The sequence below is a fragment of the Aptenodytes patagonicus genome, chromosome 8 (assembly GCF_965638725.1).
Source record: "Aptenodytes patagonicus chromosome 8, bAptPat1.pri.cur, whole genome shotgun sequence".
Classification (NCBI taxonomy): domain Eukaryota; kingdom Metazoa; phylum Chordata; class Aves; order Sphenisciformes; family Spheniscidae; genus Aptenodytes; species Aptenodytes patagonicus.
The window spans coordinates 18,049,319-18,067,860 of record NC_134956.1 but is presented as its reverse complement, the minus strand read 5'-3'; the positions used below and the strand labels follow the sequence as shown (position 1 = coordinate 18,067,860).

The 18,542-nt window shown below is 48.3% G+C and overlaps 2 protein-coding genes across 2 annotated transcripts in view; one reads left to right on the top strand and one right to left on the bottom strand.

Moving 5' to 3' along the window:
• Positions 1-8,862, top strand: part of LRIG1 (leucine rich repeats and immunoglobulin like domains 1) — a 100,082-nt gene extending 91,220 nt beyond the window's left edge. The window contains 5 exon segments of the mRNA XM_076346606.1: positions 3,045-3,464; positions 4,769-4,891; positions 5,482-5,646; positions 6,779-7,087; positions 7,285-8,862. Coding sequence (XP_076202721.1) covers positions 3,045-3,464; positions 4,769-4,891; positions 5,482-5,646; positions 6,779-7,087; positions 7,285-7,517 — 1,250 coding nt within the window. The 3' untranslated portion in view covers positions 7,518-8,862.
• Positions 8,863-10,171: 1,309 nt separating this feature from the next.
• The window catches only part of SLC25A26 (solute carrier family 25 member 26), a 92,209-nt gene continuing 83,838 nt past the window's right edge, over positions 10,172-18,542 (bottom strand). The window contains exons 9-10 of the mRNA XM_076346607.1: positions 18,307-18,380; positions 10,172-13,409 (exon numbers count right to left, since the gene is read on the bottom strand). Coding sequence (XP_076202722.1) covers positions 13,313-13,409; positions 18,307-18,380 — 171 coding nt within the window. The 3' untranslated portion in view covers positions 10,172-13,312. The remainder of the gene's footprint in view (positions 13,410-18,306; positions 18,381-18,542) is intronic.

Below are 18,542 nucleotides of genomic sequence, written 5' to 3'. Positions count from 1 at the left end.
AAGGATGGAGATTCTCCTTGGCTCTCTTCTTGTCATTAATATATTTGTAAAAACTTTTTTTGTTGTCTTTAACGACAGCAGCCAGATTGCGTTCTAGCTGGGCTTTTGCCTTTCTCATTTCCTCTCTGCATGACCTAATGAGATCCCTGTACTCTTCTTGAGTCGCCTGCCCCTTCTTCCACAAGTGGTAAACTCTCCTTTTTTTCCTGAGTCCCAGCGAAAGCTCCCCATTCAGCCAGGCCGGTCGTCTTCCCCACCCGTTCTTCTTACAGCGTACAGGGACAGCCTGCTCCTGCGCCTTTAAGACTTCCTTCTTGAAGATTGTCCAGCCTTCCTGGACCCCTTTGCCCTTCAGGACCATCTCCCAAGGGACTCTCTCAACCAGCGTCCTGAACAGGCCAAAGTCTGCCCTCCAGAAGTCCATGGTTGCGGTTCTGCTGGCCCCCCTCCTTACTTCATCAAGAATCGAGAATTCTACCAGTTCATGGTCGCTAAGCCCAAGATGGCCTCCGACCACCACATCTCCCACCAGTCCTTCTCTGTTTGTAAACAGCAGGTCGAGCGAGGCACCTCCCCTGGTAGGCTCACTTACCAGCTGTGTCAGGAAGTTGTCTTCCACACACTCCAGGAACCTCCTAGACTGCTTCCTCTCTGCCGTGTTGTATTTCCAGCAGACATCCGGGAAGTTGAAGTCCCCCACGAGAACAAGGGCTAGCGATTGAGAGACTTCTGCCAACTGCTTCTAGAATGCTTCATCCGCCCCTTCATCCTGGTTGGGTGGTCTATAACAGACTCCCAGCAGGATATCTGCGTCGTTGGCCTTCCCCCTCATCCTTACCCATAAACACTCGACCGTATCATCATCACAATCGTTGAGCTCTGTACAATCGAAACACTCCCTAACATACAGGGCCACCCCACCGCCTCTCCTTCCTCGCCTGTCCCTTCTGAAGAGTTTATAGCCATCCATTGCAGCACTCCAGTCGTGAGAGTCACCCCACCATGTTTCTGTGATGGCGACTAAGTCGTATCTCTCCTGCTGCACAATGGCTTCCAGCTCCTCCTGTTTGCCGCCCATGCTGCGTGCATTGGTGTAGATGCACTTGAGCTGGGCTATCGATTTCGCCCCCAGCATTGGCATGCCACCCCTAGGCTCATCTCTAATGGGCCTGGTTTTATCCCCTTCCCCCTTCGAACCTAGTTTAAAGCCCTCTCAATGAGCCCTGCCAATTCATGAGCAATGATCCTTTTCCCCCTGTGAGACAGCTGGACTCCGTCTGTCGCCAGCAGCCCCGGTGCCATGTAAACCTCCCCATGATCAAAAAAACCAAAATTCCTCCGATGGCACCAGCCCCTGAGCCACGTGTTGATCAGGTGTGTTTTCCTGTTCCTTTCAGTATTCTTCCCTGCCACTGTAGGGATAGAGGAAAACACTACCTGTGCTCCTGATCCTTCAACCAGTTGCCCCAGTGCCCTGAAGTCCCTTTTGATCACTGCAGGACTTCTCTCTGCAACCTCATCACTGCCAGCCTGTATAACCAGCAGCGGGTAGTCATCAGAAGGCCGTACCAGACCAGGGAGCTTCCTAGTAATGTCTCTGACCCGGGCCCCAGGGAGGCAGCAGACTTCCTTGTGCGATGGGTCCGGTCGGCATATTGGGCCCTCTGTTCCCCCCAGAAGGGAATTGCCTATGACAATTACCCTCCTTTTTTTCTTAGCAGAGGCAGTCATAATGTGTGGGTCTGACTGCCTCACCCTAGGCAACCCCCTGGATGGACCTTTGTCTACGTCCTCATTTGCTTGGCCCTCAAGTTCCAGGGCCCCATATCTGTTCTGTAAGGGCAACCGGGAAGGTGAGGGAGGCCGGGCAGGGGTTCACCTGGCACCCCGAGCAGAGACTTGTTTCCGTTCCCCCCTGTCACTTAGGTCCCCTCCTTCTACCTGGTGGCAAGAGAGCAGGGACTCCTCTGCTTCTCATGGAGCCTCCATCTGCTGCCTTTGCCTCAGGGACGGTAGGGTGCAGCTCCACCATTCTATCTGCCTCTCACACTCCCAGGTACTCCTCAACCTTTCCACCTCCTCCTTCAGCTCTGCCACCAGGCCAAGCAGATCATCCACCTGGTCACACCGCATACAGGTGGTGTCTCTTCTGCCCTCCGGTACAAGTGACAGGCTCAGGCACTCCCTGTAGCCGGAGACCTGGACAGCTGTATGCTTGCGTGAGGGCTCCGTTTGGGTCGCCACATTCCTACTGGCAACGGCTTTCGGCCGAGTGGAAACCATAGCTGGGTCCTCTTCTGGGAAGGCGATGACTACTAGTTGAGTTGGCCTCTAGAGCCAGGAGGGGGACTGCGCCCTGCCTGCTCGCCTTCCCTGCACGCCCTTCCTCGTGAACTGCAGAGCAAACTGCTGCACCATGCCCTTCTGACGTGCCCCGCCCTGTTTGCCGCGCTCCCTGGGGGCTGCTATTGTATGTGAGGGGGTCTGGCTGCTGTCCCTCTTGTCCCCGCCCACGCTGAGTCAGCGCTGCCCCTTGTCAGGAGCTCCCTCCTCCGGCTCGGGCAGGGGGGAGGCGCTGGGGCACCCTCTCACCCCCTGCGCTTTTGCCTTCGCGGGTTTTGCCGCTTCAGGAAGGGTCCCCCGGCGCGATCCTCCACTCCGGAGCCCTTTGCCTCAGTGGCTTCGCTGAAATGGTGGGTACACTGGGTTTTAAACTGCTGCAGTAATTTAAACTTAATTACTTCAAGAGGAAATTGCGCTCCATCTCTCTTGCCCTATGAAATAATTCATGTGTGTCAGCCGTTGCCCCTAGTCCTCGGGGGGTTTCTTTGTTGGGAAGACTAACACCAACTGGTTATGGGAAGGCCTTGGTTGCGATTGTTAGATCTGTTGTGGTTTGCAGCTGCCGTGCTCCTGGGCACGTGGCTGCGTAGTGCATTGCTGTATATTTGTCTGCAGGAACATCAGTTACATTCAATACTGTTACAAGAAATCTGTTGTTACACTATCCTCAAGACTTAATTTCTGTGTTTATTCTCCTGCAGAGACACCATCTTTGATTCACCCACTGGAAGACCATGTAGTGTCTGTAGGTGAGACTGTGGCTCTTCAGTGCAAAGCCACAGGGAGTCCACCTCCCCGCATTACCTGGCTGAAAGGTGACCAGCCCCTGATCGTGACAGAAAGGCATCACTTTACCTCTGGCAACCAGCTGCTGATCGTTAGGAACGTTGTCTTGGAGGATGCTGGGAAATACACCTGTGAAATGTCCAACACCCTGGGGACAGAGCGCGCGCACAGCCATGTGAGCATCTTACAGTCTCTTGGCTGTAGGAAGGACCGTACCACTGTGGGGATCATCACCATTGCCGTGGTGTGTAGCATCGTGCTGACTTCTCTGGTCTGGGTCTGCATCATCTACCAAACCAGGAAGAAGAGTGAAGAATACAGCGTCACCAACACAGGTAGCTCTAGTCTCCTGCTAAGGCTTTCTCTAACCTTTTGTGCTGTCAGACTTCCCACTGAGGCTGAATCGGCACACCAGGTAGCCACGCAATCACACTGGAAAAGCAGTTGGCTTATCTCAGTGGTTCTCTTGGCTCACAGAGCTGGAACTAGCTTTCACTTGCTGTTGAAGCATGTTCAGAGCTGCATTTCTACCCTTGGCTGCCTCTTCAGAAAGGCCTTTTCCACTCGGCATAGTGTCACCCATTGCTTTGCTACTTCCATTTTCCATGACTGTAAATGATAACTCTTGAGACAGTCTGGGTTATGTCCACGATGCTGGGAACCTGTCTTACTTCTTGGGAATCTGTATTTTCAAAGACTTTGTATTCAAAACAGAGAAAAATTAGACTTTGAAGCTGGAATCCCTTTTTCCATGTTGCTTGTAAGAGCTGTTGTAGCCCTGCTGATGAGGGGCATCCCTCACTTTTTAGGGGAAGAAGCAGTGTTTATTGCATCCTGCTGATCTTCAAAGGGGATAATTTGGTGCCGAAATAAGTGTTGCAGTGAGAATAAACTCTTCTGCCCTCAACGTTAACAACCTCTGAAGTATGGAAGAACCAGCCTAAGGCTTGCCGCCCTGCTGGGATTTGCAGCCTTCCTATATTACCCGTACCTTTAGATATAGTACAACATAGGATTTTCAAGACATGGGCTAGGCAGGAAGTCTTGGATACCATATGAGCAGCGCGATGTGTAAGTGGGGTTTTTCTCCCCCTCTTTTGCAGTCCTGAAAACCTACGGCTTCATGCTTAGCATAGTTGAGTGAGTTTGTATGGCAGGGGAAACTGAAATTGCCTGATATAAAATGGAGAAAGCCAAGGATAGCTAAGGGGTTTAGACTTACTTCCCTGCTTCAGTGAATCAAAGACCTGTTCTCCAGAAGTCTTTTACTCATGACTTTGGGAGGCAGAGGACTTGAGTCAAATGAGGTACTCTGAATTTCAGGGGAAAAGGAAGGATTTTCTTGTTCTAAAGAGACGGTTCCATCTCCACCTACCTTGTACTGACCATGCCAAATGCAAACACCCAAAATGGCTTTATCAGCATTGTATCTCACAGCTTTAAGCTTTGAAAAATCAGGAGTGGGGCTTCCAAGGGAATGGAGTATTTAGGCAGTTCAGTTTCCATTGCATCTACAGAAAATACCAGTTACAGGTCCGGCCCCACATCCCTCTTGAAAATGTGATTTTTACGTGCCTTTGAAAACAGAAGCCTTTATATCTTACTAGGGACTGACTTTTCTCTGCTCCCGTTGCTCTAGATGAGACTATTGTGCCTCCTGATGTGCCAAGCTACTTGTCTTCACAAGGGACTCTTTCTGACCGGCAGGAAGCGGTCGTCCGAGTAGATAACCAACAGCCGAACGGGCACATAGACAGCAACGGTGAGAACTGGTTTAATTATTTTTTCTGTAATGCTGTATCTGAACTTGATATGAGGAGGGAGAAATCGCAGTACAAAGTACTTCTGTGCTTGTTATGAGTTATCTGAAGGATCTGCATAATGGTAATTCTCTAGCTACTGCATTTATGCAGAACAAGGATCTGTCTTCCACTTCACGAAGCCATCCTCTCCCAGTAATAACAGAGTTCATACAAGCAGACTGCTTCAGAAACTGCTCAGTCAAGCCCTAAGGACTATTTTTTTGCTAATTTTGGATTAGTTCTTTGGCACCAGAGTTACCCATAGTTAAGCTCTACTAGAAAATACATTAGCGTTGCCTGTCCCTGCCTTCAGGCTCAGAAATTAAATGCTGGGATTTTACAGTATTTCAACACAGCACGTTAGGAAGGAAAAGTCAAGCGTTCTGAACTAAGATTCTCCTGAGATTGCACAGCATTTATTCTGTTAAACATTAGCTTGAAATTACCTATTATCTCCATTGCTATTTTTTCTCCCTTTTGCAGCTTTTACAGTAGAAATAAGACTAACAAGTCATTTAACTGAGAGCAGATGGTTGTAATCTTTAGCCAGATGGTTCGTTTGTTACAGGTATGTGTCAGACTGATGCTGGAAGGTGTCCAGATGTTGAAGCTCCCACTGTAGGTTGTAGACAGCCAAAGCTGTGTATCGGCTATAATAAAGACACTTGGAAAACTGAAGACATGGCTGATGGAATGCTTGTTCCAGATAAGACAGGTACAAAACCCATTAATCTGGAAAGGTATTTCGTGTTTGTACAGATCAGAAAGCCCTCCAAGTCAGACAGCATTAAGACAAGAAATTGTTACCTTCAGAAAAAAAAAAAAAAAGCCCAGAATAATTCTCAGGTGTGAGCACAGTAAATTTACTTTCTCCTGCTTGCTTTGATCCTCTATCAAGTTTGGATAGTTTGAATTCGAGGAACCGTCAGAACGAGGCAGACTAAAGCTCACGATAGCCATGGCTTGCAGCTGGCTGATCGGTATTTTGATTTGAGCTGTTCCTAAAACATGAGAGCACTTTCAGACGGAAGGTGTTAAAATTTTTCATGCTGACAGCTGAAGGCTGTCAACTTCAAAGCTCAGCTTTTTTTTTTTAGTTTTCAAAATTTAAAGGTTGTTTTGGGCACTACACCTGCCTCTGCTCTTTGCCAGTTTCTTGGGTGTTGCGCTCATACTTTTCTATTTTTGGAATGTGTTTTCTGTTCTCGTGCTGTATTGTAACATCCACAGAAAAACAGCCAGTGAAACAAATTTTCTCTCCAGGAAAAACTGTAAAGTTTAATAATGGAAAGCTGTTGAGTGCACTAAGGAAATTAACTTTCAACATTTAGAAACTCCTTTCTGCTTGCTGCTTTGAATTCTGCTCATCTGTTATTACCGCTAGCAGTAATAACATCTCTTGAGATAACAATATGAGTTGACAGCGATCCCTGTAAAGCAGCAGCACAAAACTAAGAACGGTAACTTGGTATTTTAAAGCAGGTACAGGAAAGTTCCGCTTTCTATTTCTACCCTGACTAGAGAGTCTGGAAAAGGAAATAAATGCACGGTTTATTTAAAAGAAAGTAAGTCACAACTTCTTCGGAGTAAAAGAACCCAAACTACTAAACCTATTAACTGGAACTACCTTTAGCGATAGCCACAGAGTTCTGAAAACCGCAGGGGTTTACTAGCCCTGTATAAAACCGAGAAATGTCCGTATTATTTAGTGAGAGAGATTCCCACACTGCCGAGGGACAGATGAACTAAACAGCTGCCTTTTCCTTCCGCAAGTTGTGTGCTTCAGTGCTGACAACTTCCAGCTGGTTAATCCTCGTTTGTTGCTCTTTTCTCTTCCTCCCACAAAGGCTATGGCCTGCCAGTTGTGTGCACGGACTGCAGCGGCAGCACGGACAGCATGAACGTCCACATTTACCCCAAGGAGTCGGAGTACTACTCCGAGAGCCTTAAGACTGTGGATAATACCTACCCCAACGCACTGAGCAGCAAGGAACGAAATAGGAAGAGGGGTGCAGGCACCAGCCTTCTTCATCCTCAGCCGTGCAACGGGATTGCCAGCGGCAAGAGGATGGAAACAGACGGGACCCTCTACCCCAGCAACCACAACAGAATAGGACCCGTGAGCACCACCAGCCCGCTGCTTGCAGACAAACATGGTACGTGTTTCCTTGGGGATGTCTCTTTCTCCCCAGACGTAACACACCACCATCTGGGTTGTATCAGAGCCCTGTTTTCTCCCATCAGCTTTTTTAACTGGCTCAAGGGCACGAATGGTAGTGGCAGGGTTGGTTTTATGAGGAGCGCTGGCAGGCCGAGCATCAACTAACCACGCTGGGTCTTTGGTTTCTTGCAGGGTCTTCACAAACAGTAGCAAAGCCTTCGGAGCTTAACAACCTTAATTTGGTGAGAGCTTCACCGGCAGGAGGGTCACTAAAGCAACTGAACGTGCTTCCTGAAATTTCCCCAACACTACTGGATTTGCAGAGCGAAGCAGAAGTGAAACAAGCTCTCCTGTCCAACGGCTGTGCGCCCAAGCCGTGCGACTCCGTTCATGAGTTGAAGCCACCGAACAGATCGCTGGACTGAAAGGACAGACTGCCATGTGCAAATTAACAAACACGCTATTATTTTTTTAAAATTTTTTTTTGCACAGAGTATGTAGGCTACTTACTTCTACCTCAAATCTTGAACTGATGACCTGTCAAAGGCAAACAACTGAGGTATGAGAAACAAGCTTGTATGGGGAACAAACTCCTGTTCGAGCGTCATCTGTTTGTACATAGTTTAAAACTTCCCTGAGAAGTATGAAGCGTTCAAAAGTTGACTTGCATATGAAGCACATAAATGCAAGGGATTATTGTGTAAAGAGAAAAGTATTTGATACAATTGTACATAAGAGTTTTCATATATAAATATATATATATAAAATATATATATATCTTTTACAGAGGCTATTTTAATCTTTAGTGCATGGAAAACTGAGTGAAATTTTACAATTTTGGCAATATTGTTTTCAGTATCAGGTTGCTGTTAAACTTTGTGAGAGAAATAATTCTGGTGCCTTAAATGCATAAGCAGAACTTTAAACAGCCAGACTGTTCCAAAGGGATTGTCCTCTTTTCAATGGAAGTTCCTTTAAATCAAGTATCAATTTGGGTTACTTAGCACAAATTTCCTTCCCCTTTGAAATTTATTGCACTTAACACATTTAAACAGAGATCTTCAACTGTTTCAAATGAAGTTTATAGGAAAAAAAAAAACCACGCAGCGAGAAATTACGTAGCAACCTGATTTTTTCCTGTTGGTGGAAGAACTTAAATTCCATTAGTTTTCATAAACCGCATAAAAATTAAGATTTGAACTGTGACTGTGTGATATGTTAGAGCGGACCACACAAGAGGCACTAAACAATTCAGCAACAGTGCAGAGCCCCCAAACCACCAGAGAAAGAGGCTGTCGTGATTAGCGAGCAGTCGTTACCAAAATAAGTCATTCATGCAGCACGCTGTGGGGTCGCCTCATATATTGCACCATTCAAAAAGCATCACAGCAGAAGGCGCTAATCTGCCCGTATGTGCTGTTACAGCGCTGATCACCTGCAGAGCTAATTGCAGACATTTCCCCTCCCAAATGGATGCAGCTTTACCTGTGTAAGGTGCATATGATGATATACAGCCTAGCCCTGCTTAGAAGGAATAACCCGTGCCAGTATAATGCATTTTCACACCCCAAAAAAATGCATCTGTTCTGGTGGGGGTTTGAAACCATAGAGCTGTTTTGACAACAGAACTAGAATCACACTCCGAAGCCGACAGCTGTGCCGTTAATTCAGCTGATGCTTTTTTTCCCCTGCAGCACAGTATTACGCTTTCTTGTTGAACACCGTTACCCCCATCTGCAGCCAGAGTCTTTATATGAAAATATCTGCCTCAGATGAGTAGCAATTCTGGGCTATTCAGAAATACGCTCATTTAGAAGGGGAAACTGGGTATCTATGGTTGAAAGTAAGTATGCTGTTACGTGGAAATGTCCCAAGTATTTTCATGTGGTCTTTTAAGTTCATCCATGAACAGGGGGAAAAAGGAATACCCACGTTGGTCAAACAGGTCTTTGTCACTTCTAACTTCACTATGATGCTTTTTATTTATAGAAAGGCTGCTTTCTGTCGGTGTTGGTACCTGTGGATGGAGGACTCCCTTCCAGTTACTTGTAATTTGAGTTCTGCTAACATAAGGTTGCTAACTCTGGTGATGACTACTTTAGGGGGAAGGTTTAGTAGGGGGTTCTGTAACTTTTTTCCTTAGGAGCAACTCAAGTGCCAGTTCCCCTGAAGCCGAGTCTGGTGGAAACCCACCTTTGCTAGTGCTGTGGCTCAAAGCAAGCATCAGAGGTACGGGCGGAAACGTTTCGTTTTCTGTTCAGATCCATCCCTTAGGGGATCTGCCCGAGTGCTACCGCGTCCTGTCCAGCCTCGCCCTGAGGAGCCACCACCTCCTCTAAGGGAAGGACCGCTGTCTGTGGCCCAGTAGCTGATGGCCGGTTTCACTGTAGATGAGCCAGCTGCACCTGACCTTGGTGAAGCAAGGCATAATTCAGCCAGGTACCTGTCTGTATCAGTTCCTGACTATTGACATGTTTGCACTTTGAGACAGGTGGTGAATTATGTTGAGTGCCAAGTTTATTCAAAGCAAAGGAAATGGATGTTAGAAAATTATAAACCGAGCGTAATTTTCCCTTTACTCAAGGGAAAAGTATGCTTCAGAACTGACTCGCAAGGTGAAAACAGTGGAACTGGGGCCACGGGGAAGATGGGAATGATTTAATTGACTCATTTTGCTGGCAGAAATGTCATCACCGTTGCAGATACAAAGCATGTTTGCCACGTTAACGTTGAAAATAATGTTTCTGAATAAAGTTAACTGCCTAATGTTATGACTTCCACTAAATATGTGAATTTGCTGCTTCTAAGAGGCAATGTGAAAGAGGAAGTATTACTTTTGTGTACAAAGTTATTTATTTATTAGAAAATTTGGTACAATGTTGTACATTGAAAAACATGTAAGATATTGAAGTGTCTAACAAACGGCATTGAAGTGTCTTTAATAAAGGTTCATTTATAATATTACAGCTGTTTTGTTGAGAGTGAACTTTTGGGAGTTTCAGTTGAAAATTAAATAAAATTCTAATCCATTGCTATACTCTTTTCTGTCTTTCTCTGACGAAAACGCAGACTAACTGCCAAAATACCCACTCCTGAAATTAGACCCGTGGCTTTAACGTTACATACTGTAGATCAGCACGAGCCTCTGGCAGCCTGACTTGCGGATGGGGTGGAATTTGGGGGCTGTATTGAAAGATACAACAAAGAACTCGTAAGAAAGACATTTCTAATATATCAACTTGCTTAAGTATCTGGCAAGTGCCCTTATCTTGGCACTGAAAACCGAACAGATGGGGTGGGTGCATGCGTGTGTAAGTATTTAAGAAAAATGGGGCCAGGATAGCACTAGACTCAGCTGCAGTTGTGAACACCTCTGGCTTTCTCAAACCGAACCCCACCCTGTGTGGAAATTCCAGAGGCAGCTTTGGAGATAAGCTTGAATTCTTGCTTTAACTAAAAATCTCAATTCAGTTTCTGTATACTTCAAAAAACTTTTAAAAAAGTATTTCCTTCTCCAATTCCCCACGCAATTTGGGTATAAAGCAGATAAGCTACTCTGATAAATCCCTTAACACCTGTAGCAGTTAAAAAGTATTTTAAAACAGTGAAGAAAGAGCCTTTAAGAGGCTGGTGCCTGGTCTGAGATTCAAGTTTTGTTATTCCACATTATCCCAGTAATGGAATAAAATGAATTTTTCAAGTTTCGGTAAACTTGAAATAAAATGTCACTAAAACTCAACGCAAACAGGTAGTAGGGGAAAAACAAACACATTTTTAGGTCTTTCCCCCCCCGTAGTCCCATAATTAAAAGTGTCATTTTCAGCAGGATTAGACAAATTGATGTGTGCAGAACAGCCCCTGGCCGCGCGGCGGGGCTCTCGCTTGCCTGGTGCCATTCCCCGGTGACCTTGTCCTTCCCGCCGCAGTCGGGGGTGCGGAGCCAGTCCCTCAGCACAGGGGAAGGGGAAGGAAGCATGCGGGGTCTGGCTCTCCCCTGCCCCCATTTTTAAATAAAAGCAGTGATGACAAAAACTGATTATGCAAATGTTAAGTAAAAACAACAAAAATCCAGCATTTGGACCCAACGACTTAGGGGGCATGATTATGTTCAGCTCAGGTAATTAAATGCACCAACTGCAGGGCTAACCCTCTCACCACGTTTAAAGCGCTTTAATAGAAAAATCCAAGTTAGCTTTCAAGACAGAGTAATCAATCTCGCCCCCCCCAATGCCCCTAAAAATCAGTTCTGCTATATATATATATACACACATAAACTTCATAGAAGAGACAACCTTGAAAGTGGCAGGAAGCACTGCTACACCGTGCCATGGCAACTGGTAAAATTAACCAGCCACTGCAGGACTTGGCTGAAATTCCCCATTTTAATTGAACATTATTTTTAAGAATTATGTCCTTTGTTCTGTATGTTTTACTTGTTTGCCAATTATTTTCTAAGTTTTGGCCTCAAAAAAGTCTTATTACTATGTCACGGGATGACGGTGTAATAAAACATCCAGCCTTAGTAAGCCTGGCCCATGTTTGCGCCTGAGCAGCAGCCTGTTCTCTGGGCAGGGGCTCAGGCTTTGCACCTGCCCCCCCGTTCGTTTGTGCACTAACCTGGTTTGGCATTTGTTCTCCCTCGCCCCAGACTCCCTATGCTTGTACGCCTTCCTAACGAGGAGAACAACCTCGGTGTTAAATCGTGGCACCCCAGGGGAGCACGTCATCACAGGTACAACTTTAGTTAACTCAGGTGGACGCGTGCAGTGCCACCAGGTTGAAGCCGACGGCCTTGGCGCCGCTATGGCTGCACAAGCCGGGCTCTGCCACCCCTCTCAAGCCTGACAGCGGGCGCCCACGGTGCATCGAGTCCCAGCACCCGGCACAACAGCCGCCCTGCTCACCCCGGGGCAGCTCACCCCACGCAGCCCCTACAGCAGCCAGGCTGCAGAGAGGCTACACCTCCTCACCCCCACGCGCAAGTCCACCAGCGAGGGGCCCCTCAGCCTCCGAGCATCACGGCTGAGCCCAGGGCAAACCTGGGAACTGCCACCACCTGACCCAGCCCCTCTTATCCCACCGCACTGGCGCAGCCCGAGGAGGGTCTTCGGTGCGTGCTGAAGGCGTTCACTGCAGCAGCTCAGCTTTGCCTGCCCAGGCATCCCCATGCAAACACCTTCCACATCTAAACAGTTCCAAGTTACACCGCCTAGCCAAGTTGCCGGTGTAAACTTGGCCAATTTCCCCCTTCTGGACTCTGGTGATAATTTTAATTGAGTAATTTCAATAAGGCCTTTTCACCAAGCTCGTCCCTGCACCACTTTGGCCACTACAACTTCTCTTACCTAACATGAGAGCAAGGGCAGAGGTTTGCTCTGCCTGCCAGCAGTCCCCTGAGAACCCTCCGTACATCGGCAGGAGAACTTGTGCGCTCCCCCTGCCTTGCCTTCCCAGCCTCCCTCCTGGGCTTCAGCATTTCCAACCTCCCGCTCCTTCAGCTGCTGAGGGAGGAAGACGAAAAGAAGGCAGAGCTGCATGTCTTTGCACAAGGCACAGCTGTAAAATAATACAAGCCTGTGCTTTTACTGGAGAAATGTGAGTCTAATTAATAAAGCTGCACTGGCTACCACACAGGAATGCTTGCTGAGCACCTGTAGGTATAAACAGGAATATAAACTTTCACAAATACACAGAAACAAATGGATTATTGTCTTTTACAAAGAGCTCTCCCAACCTGGAATACTTTCAGTGCTGTTGGAGGGCAGCAGGCTGTAACTCTATCGGCCCCTTCCCCAACCAGAAAAACCCTCCCCATGTTATGAGGCAGGTGCCACTGAATTATGAAAACTCACTTTATTTCAGCCTCCCTGCTCAGCCCACGATCTGGAGGTTTGCAAAACATTTCCCCTGCAGGAGTTCTAATAATGCCTTTCTCAGCCACCGTAATTAGCTGTTTACCCCCCAAATATTACTTTTTTGGCACGACTCTCACAATGACCTCACTCACTTTCCATGCAGGAAAATTTCGTCTTTGGGAAATTGAATTATTGGAGGATTTACTTTTCTTTAACAGTGAAAGCGGCGCTCAGCCTGCTGAACAGCTGCTGTGGCACGGCGAAGGGGTGGCAGGAGGAAGGCTGCGTTCGCAGGCGGACTCCTCCTCCAGCTCAGCGGCTTCTCCAGCTCTTCGGCGGCCACCGGCAGGACCGGCCGGGCTGGGTCAGAGCAGCAGCTGGCGAGTCTTCTCGTATGTCCCCAGGAAGATGAAGCCTCCCAGGCTGATGGCTGCCATCCGTGGGACAACACCTGCAAACAAGCTGAAGGCGAAGAAAAGGGGATTTCAGAGGATGAGTGGAGAGCGGATGCTGCACGGCTGGCTGCAGGGGCTTTGGAAAACAAAGCCAAGAAAAATTCTCTCTTGCTGGTTTCTTAAATCCCACCCCGCTGCTCACTGAAGGAACCTGTCTGGGCTTCCCTAACAGAGTACTCCCAAGCCTTGTGATTTTTAACCCCTCTCCGCACTCCTAAAGCGCAGAAGCAAAGGTGCAGGAGCACACAGGCCACGTTGCAGAAAGAGGAGCTCAGACACATCCCCACGAAGGGCTGCAGACAGACGGGAAGTGTCCCATCCTCCACTACCCCCATCCAGCCTCGGCAGAGGGACCCCCTCTCTCTGACAGGAGTTCCCCCACTGCAGAGACAGCCCTGCTCACCGCAGCGGCTCATCCCCAATAACATCCAACGGGGGCCAGCAGGGAGGGAGCAGGAATGGCTGCGCGTTCAGCCGCCACGATTTTTAGGTGCCTGATCTTAATAGTTCTAGGAAGTTAACAGGAAACTCATGCAAAGCCAATTGCTCGACACATCTAAGCTCATAGCTGGTTTAACAACATCAGGATAGGCCAGTGTATCCTCCCAGAGGATTACAGGCTTCCTTCGTTGCAAGCAAGGATTAAACATTAGGCTTGAATCTGTCTGGCATCCCCCCGCTGATCTATCGCCCGCACGGCGGGAGCCCTTCGCAGCACGCTCTGGCTGAGCTCCGTGGGGACGCTGTCCTTGGCTTTTTCCAAACACTGCATGGTCCCTGCTAGGAGCGTGTCCACAGTGGGACAAGGTGTAATTCCCGGTGAGACCGGGCTGCGTGGAAAATGCACGCACCCCCAGGGCTGCTCAGGAGCTCTCTGCTCCCTGCCCGCGCCCGGCTACTCACGCTGCGCTGGGGAAACCTCTGGCTGCAGTAACTCTGGTTTTCGTTGTAATGAGCTTTGCTAAGGAGCCTGGAGCACACAGGCAGATGGAAACATTTTATGGCTTTACTAGACAGCAATTGGGTCTATTACCATAATGACAGCTTTAAAACAGAGTAATTTGTACAAGGCATGTATGGACAGAGTGCTGATAGGGTAAATGCTACGGTGCAGCATCGCTCTCGAAACGCGCACCATCCTTCTCCTGCCGAATTAGGCAGCCCTCATTACAGGAGCAGTGGCAGACATTCATTTACAGAACAGCCCACTCGAGACACAGCTATTATACAAACAAGGGCAGATAACTGAGTTACCCAGAAGCTGCATCCCTGGCAACCTCTATTACTAACCATCACTTCCAAGAATCCTGGCCCTGCTCCCTCCAGCTTCCCTTTCCCACCGGCCACCCATGGCCTCTCCAACGCTCACTTCTGCAGGAAGGGAGAACTAAACAGCTCTGGGGCTCTCCGAATCCGGAGAGCTGAGCTCTGCTGCAGGCCTGATCCAAACTGGTCCCCGCTGGGCCACACCTGCCCTCAGCAGCAGATTAGATAAATTGCTGGGTTTTTTTCTGCTGGCCCCATTAGAAACCCCTCTGGTGGGCACAGGTCTGCCGTCCATTTGTATTTGCTATCTGTTTGTACAGATTTCACCTGGCACCCTGTCACTCCTCTCTCCCTGCCTGGGTTTTCCCTTTTGCTTAAGCAACTCTCCCAGTTACTGGTCAGATCCAGCACCAAGGCTGGAGGGCTTCACCCCCACCTTCTCATCACCGACAGCTGCAAGAAACGCGCAGCATGTCAGTGACTGGCAAAGACCAAACGCAGGCTTTCAGGTACAGACACATCGCTCTCCCCAGCCGTGCAAGGAACGGCTCAGCAGGAGACACAAATCCGGGAACCACATTTATATCCCAGGGCGAGGCCTGGCTGAGGGTGTTAGACTCACACCGTGTGCTCCCCCAACCGTGTGCATGCCCTCCGGGGTGCAGCTCTTCGTTTCAGGGTTCCCAGCCCAGCAATACACCTAGTCCCACGGTTCCAGCAGAAAAGTTGACATTTTTGGGCCACAACTCAGCAACCCAAAGCAAATTCTTTCTCAATAGAGACTAAGCAGGACCCCTGAAGTTACCCTTTGGAAAAGGCACTGCAGGGCCTGGACATAGAGGGGCCCCTCAGCATAGAGGGGCCAGCGCTGAAAAAAGCACTGCGTGCTCGGCCACAAAACTGCCGTATTACGCTCCGGACCAAAGAGGTGGCCATGCTGAGAAAAAACACCGCTTTTACCTGACTACAGCTTTGCACTGAGCTCACTCCTGTGGGCAGCTTGTGTTTCGCAAGGCAGCAAGCCCTGGGCATTGGGGCTGCTTTCACCACTCGCGTTGGCGAGATCTGGCTCCGGAGAGCGGTGTGGTTCACACCTGCCGCGCCACGTCCATTCCAACCGGGAAGCTCGGCTGAGGAACGGGACACCTGGTGCAAACTGCCAGCTCTGTCCCCATCTACACACAAGCTGGGACAAACCATCTCACCAGATTTATCAGCCAAATAACCCTCGTCTTTCTCACCAGCAAGTTGTGACATTTCATCCACGGCTTTCAAATGCCACCACCTCCTTGCATGAAAAGCAGTCGGACAAGATGTAAACCCGCTTTCATGTGAATGGCTCGTCTACCCTGCTTGCAAGAGCGAAGAGGCACACAGATCCGCTCACCCCTTCCCTATCCTACCTCCCACTGCAGGCCTGGCTCTCCCCGGACAGAAAGGGATGTGAAATTTCTTGGCGTGAAGCAGAGGGATTTACTAGGTGCAGACCAGGAAGCTGAGCCCTGTGCTCTGGTTTTAATAAGGTGGCAATAAGCAATGCGTCTTTCTGCCCTCAGAATTCCTCCTCTTCAACTATGAGATTTATTAGAGGAGCCATAAATCATGTCATGTTGCAACTGGCCAAAAAAGCCCGACATTTTTATTGTTTTTGATTAATAGATTTATAATTGGCAGCAGGCATGGCAGCCTCTGCGTTTATTTTTCCCAAGACTTTCTTCCTTTTCCTTGCAGCTGACGCAGCTTGGCCTCCTTTACATGTTACTTTTTCTCCAGATCGCTTATTGTTTTGATTTCAATTGAATTGTGTTCCCTTTGGTCCTAGTCCATGGATACTATCTTTAGGCAGAGTTTAATTTTGGGTTGTTTAGAAAAGGGCACTGCTGAAACACCCTGAAAAGAACACAAACATACATTTTTATTTTCTGCTGTTGGCTGGGGAAACCTCCCCTTTTCCCCAGCCAAATCCATGCCTCTTCACACCCTTCAGAGTTCAACTGCCATCAGCAGCAGACATGGCCTCACTTCTCCCAGTCCCTTTCAAAATATGCCCTAGAGTCCACCAAGCCATGTAGGACCCAAAACTCATCCACTGCCACATGACCTCATCACCTCAAAGAGCAAACCTGAGACAACCCCTCTGAGCTCTGCCGGGGGGCACAGCTGGACGTCTTCCTGGAATCGGTGTTCAGGAACTTCCTGCAATTTGTTTTGAATTACTTCCCACACGTGCAGAAAGAGGATTGAACTTTTATTAGTTGTGCGAGCAGAGATCAGATGTTAAGAGAAAACTATCTCCCGCAAAGCTGTGATGTGCATGCTGCTTCGAGCAACAGTTTACAAATGTTAAAACATCACCCTGAAAGTACTGGCCACATCAAGCAGATTAAAAACCTATGAGAAATTACAGTGAAAAGCCCCAAGTAAAGCTTCAAAAGAACCTCCATTTCTCTTCCAGGCCAAGGGCAGGTGGAACACAAACCCTACCGAAGGAAGCACAGGAGTTGTTGTTTAAGACTTATATTCACTACGTGGCCAGTAACTGGTATGAGTCATGCACTCAAAGAGGGCAAGGTGGCGTAAATGAAGCAGGTGTCTGTAAAAATCAATAATAATTTATAAGCCCGTAACACCTCAAAATGTTCTACAAATGCTAGCAGAGGACTTTTTGTTCACAACACTGCTCCAGCGTCAGAAGAGCAATTCTCCATCTCAGGACTGGGTAAAGCGAGGCAGGCAAGAGGCTGGATCGACGTCACCCCAGACTTCCCTGACCAGTCAGCAGAAAGCCCAGAACATGTCTACACCCTGGTCACAGGAGGAAAGCAGCCAGAGAGCTGCTCTGCGGCTGCTCAGACTTACTCTTTGTACTGAAGCGTGTCTCAGAAAACTTAACATTTTTGCAACAAGTGCCTCTGGAGAAATCCAAGCGGGCATGCGCTCAAGCCCAGACCTGACAGGAGGCTCAAAGGATCAGTCAGGGAGCACATGGCTCCCTTCCTTCTGCTTCAGCTTGTCCCTACTGCCAGCACCACACTGGCATCGCGTGCTCCCATCACACTTCACAGTAAGAACAGCTAATATAAAGGAACAGAGGAGACCTTGCTGGTGTTTCACATCAGTAGGAAATTGCCAGGAGGAGGGAAAGACTGTCCATAAGGGACACGTGGCTCCTATGCTGGCCTTCCCTGACGTCTCAGGAGGGGTGATTCACACACCTCAAGATCAATCTGTGGCACTCACTTCCACAAGAGGATGTGCATGCCCAAAGTTTAAATGGATACAAAACACAAATGCACATATTCATGGAGAAAAGTCCATTAAACATAAAGCCACCCTCCGCTCTGAAGCCTGGAGCTAAGCTTAGAGATTGTACCATGGATAAGTCCCCAATAATGCCCCGTTTCTGTGCTCTTCCCTGGACACTGCTCACAGCCAGTGCTTAAGCGAGGACACTAGACCTCCCTGGATGGACCTTCTTGTTCCTAGCTACCTTAGAGCTGCTCTCTGGCCATGTGTACAGCAATTAAAAGTCTTTTCTGTCTGACAGGATTTAAATATAAGCAGACCATCCTGTCCTCTCCCACCCCCCAAACACAGAGAAACAACACATGAAATGTGCTTCTGCAGCATGTCCTTACCCTGACAGGCCTTGTGTCCTCCAGATGCCACCGAGGGCGGCCAGAACGTTCCCGCTAGCATTGCTGGATCCAGCCTGCACCACAGAAAGAGAGAGATTGGAAACTGTTGGCAGAGAGGTTTAGTTATTTACTGAGCTCCCTGTCCCTGGTTAGTGCTACTTTACAGCAATTACAGACATCCTAATGACCTCTTACCCCAGGCACAGGCAAAAGCTCCTTGTATCTCCAGGAATAAT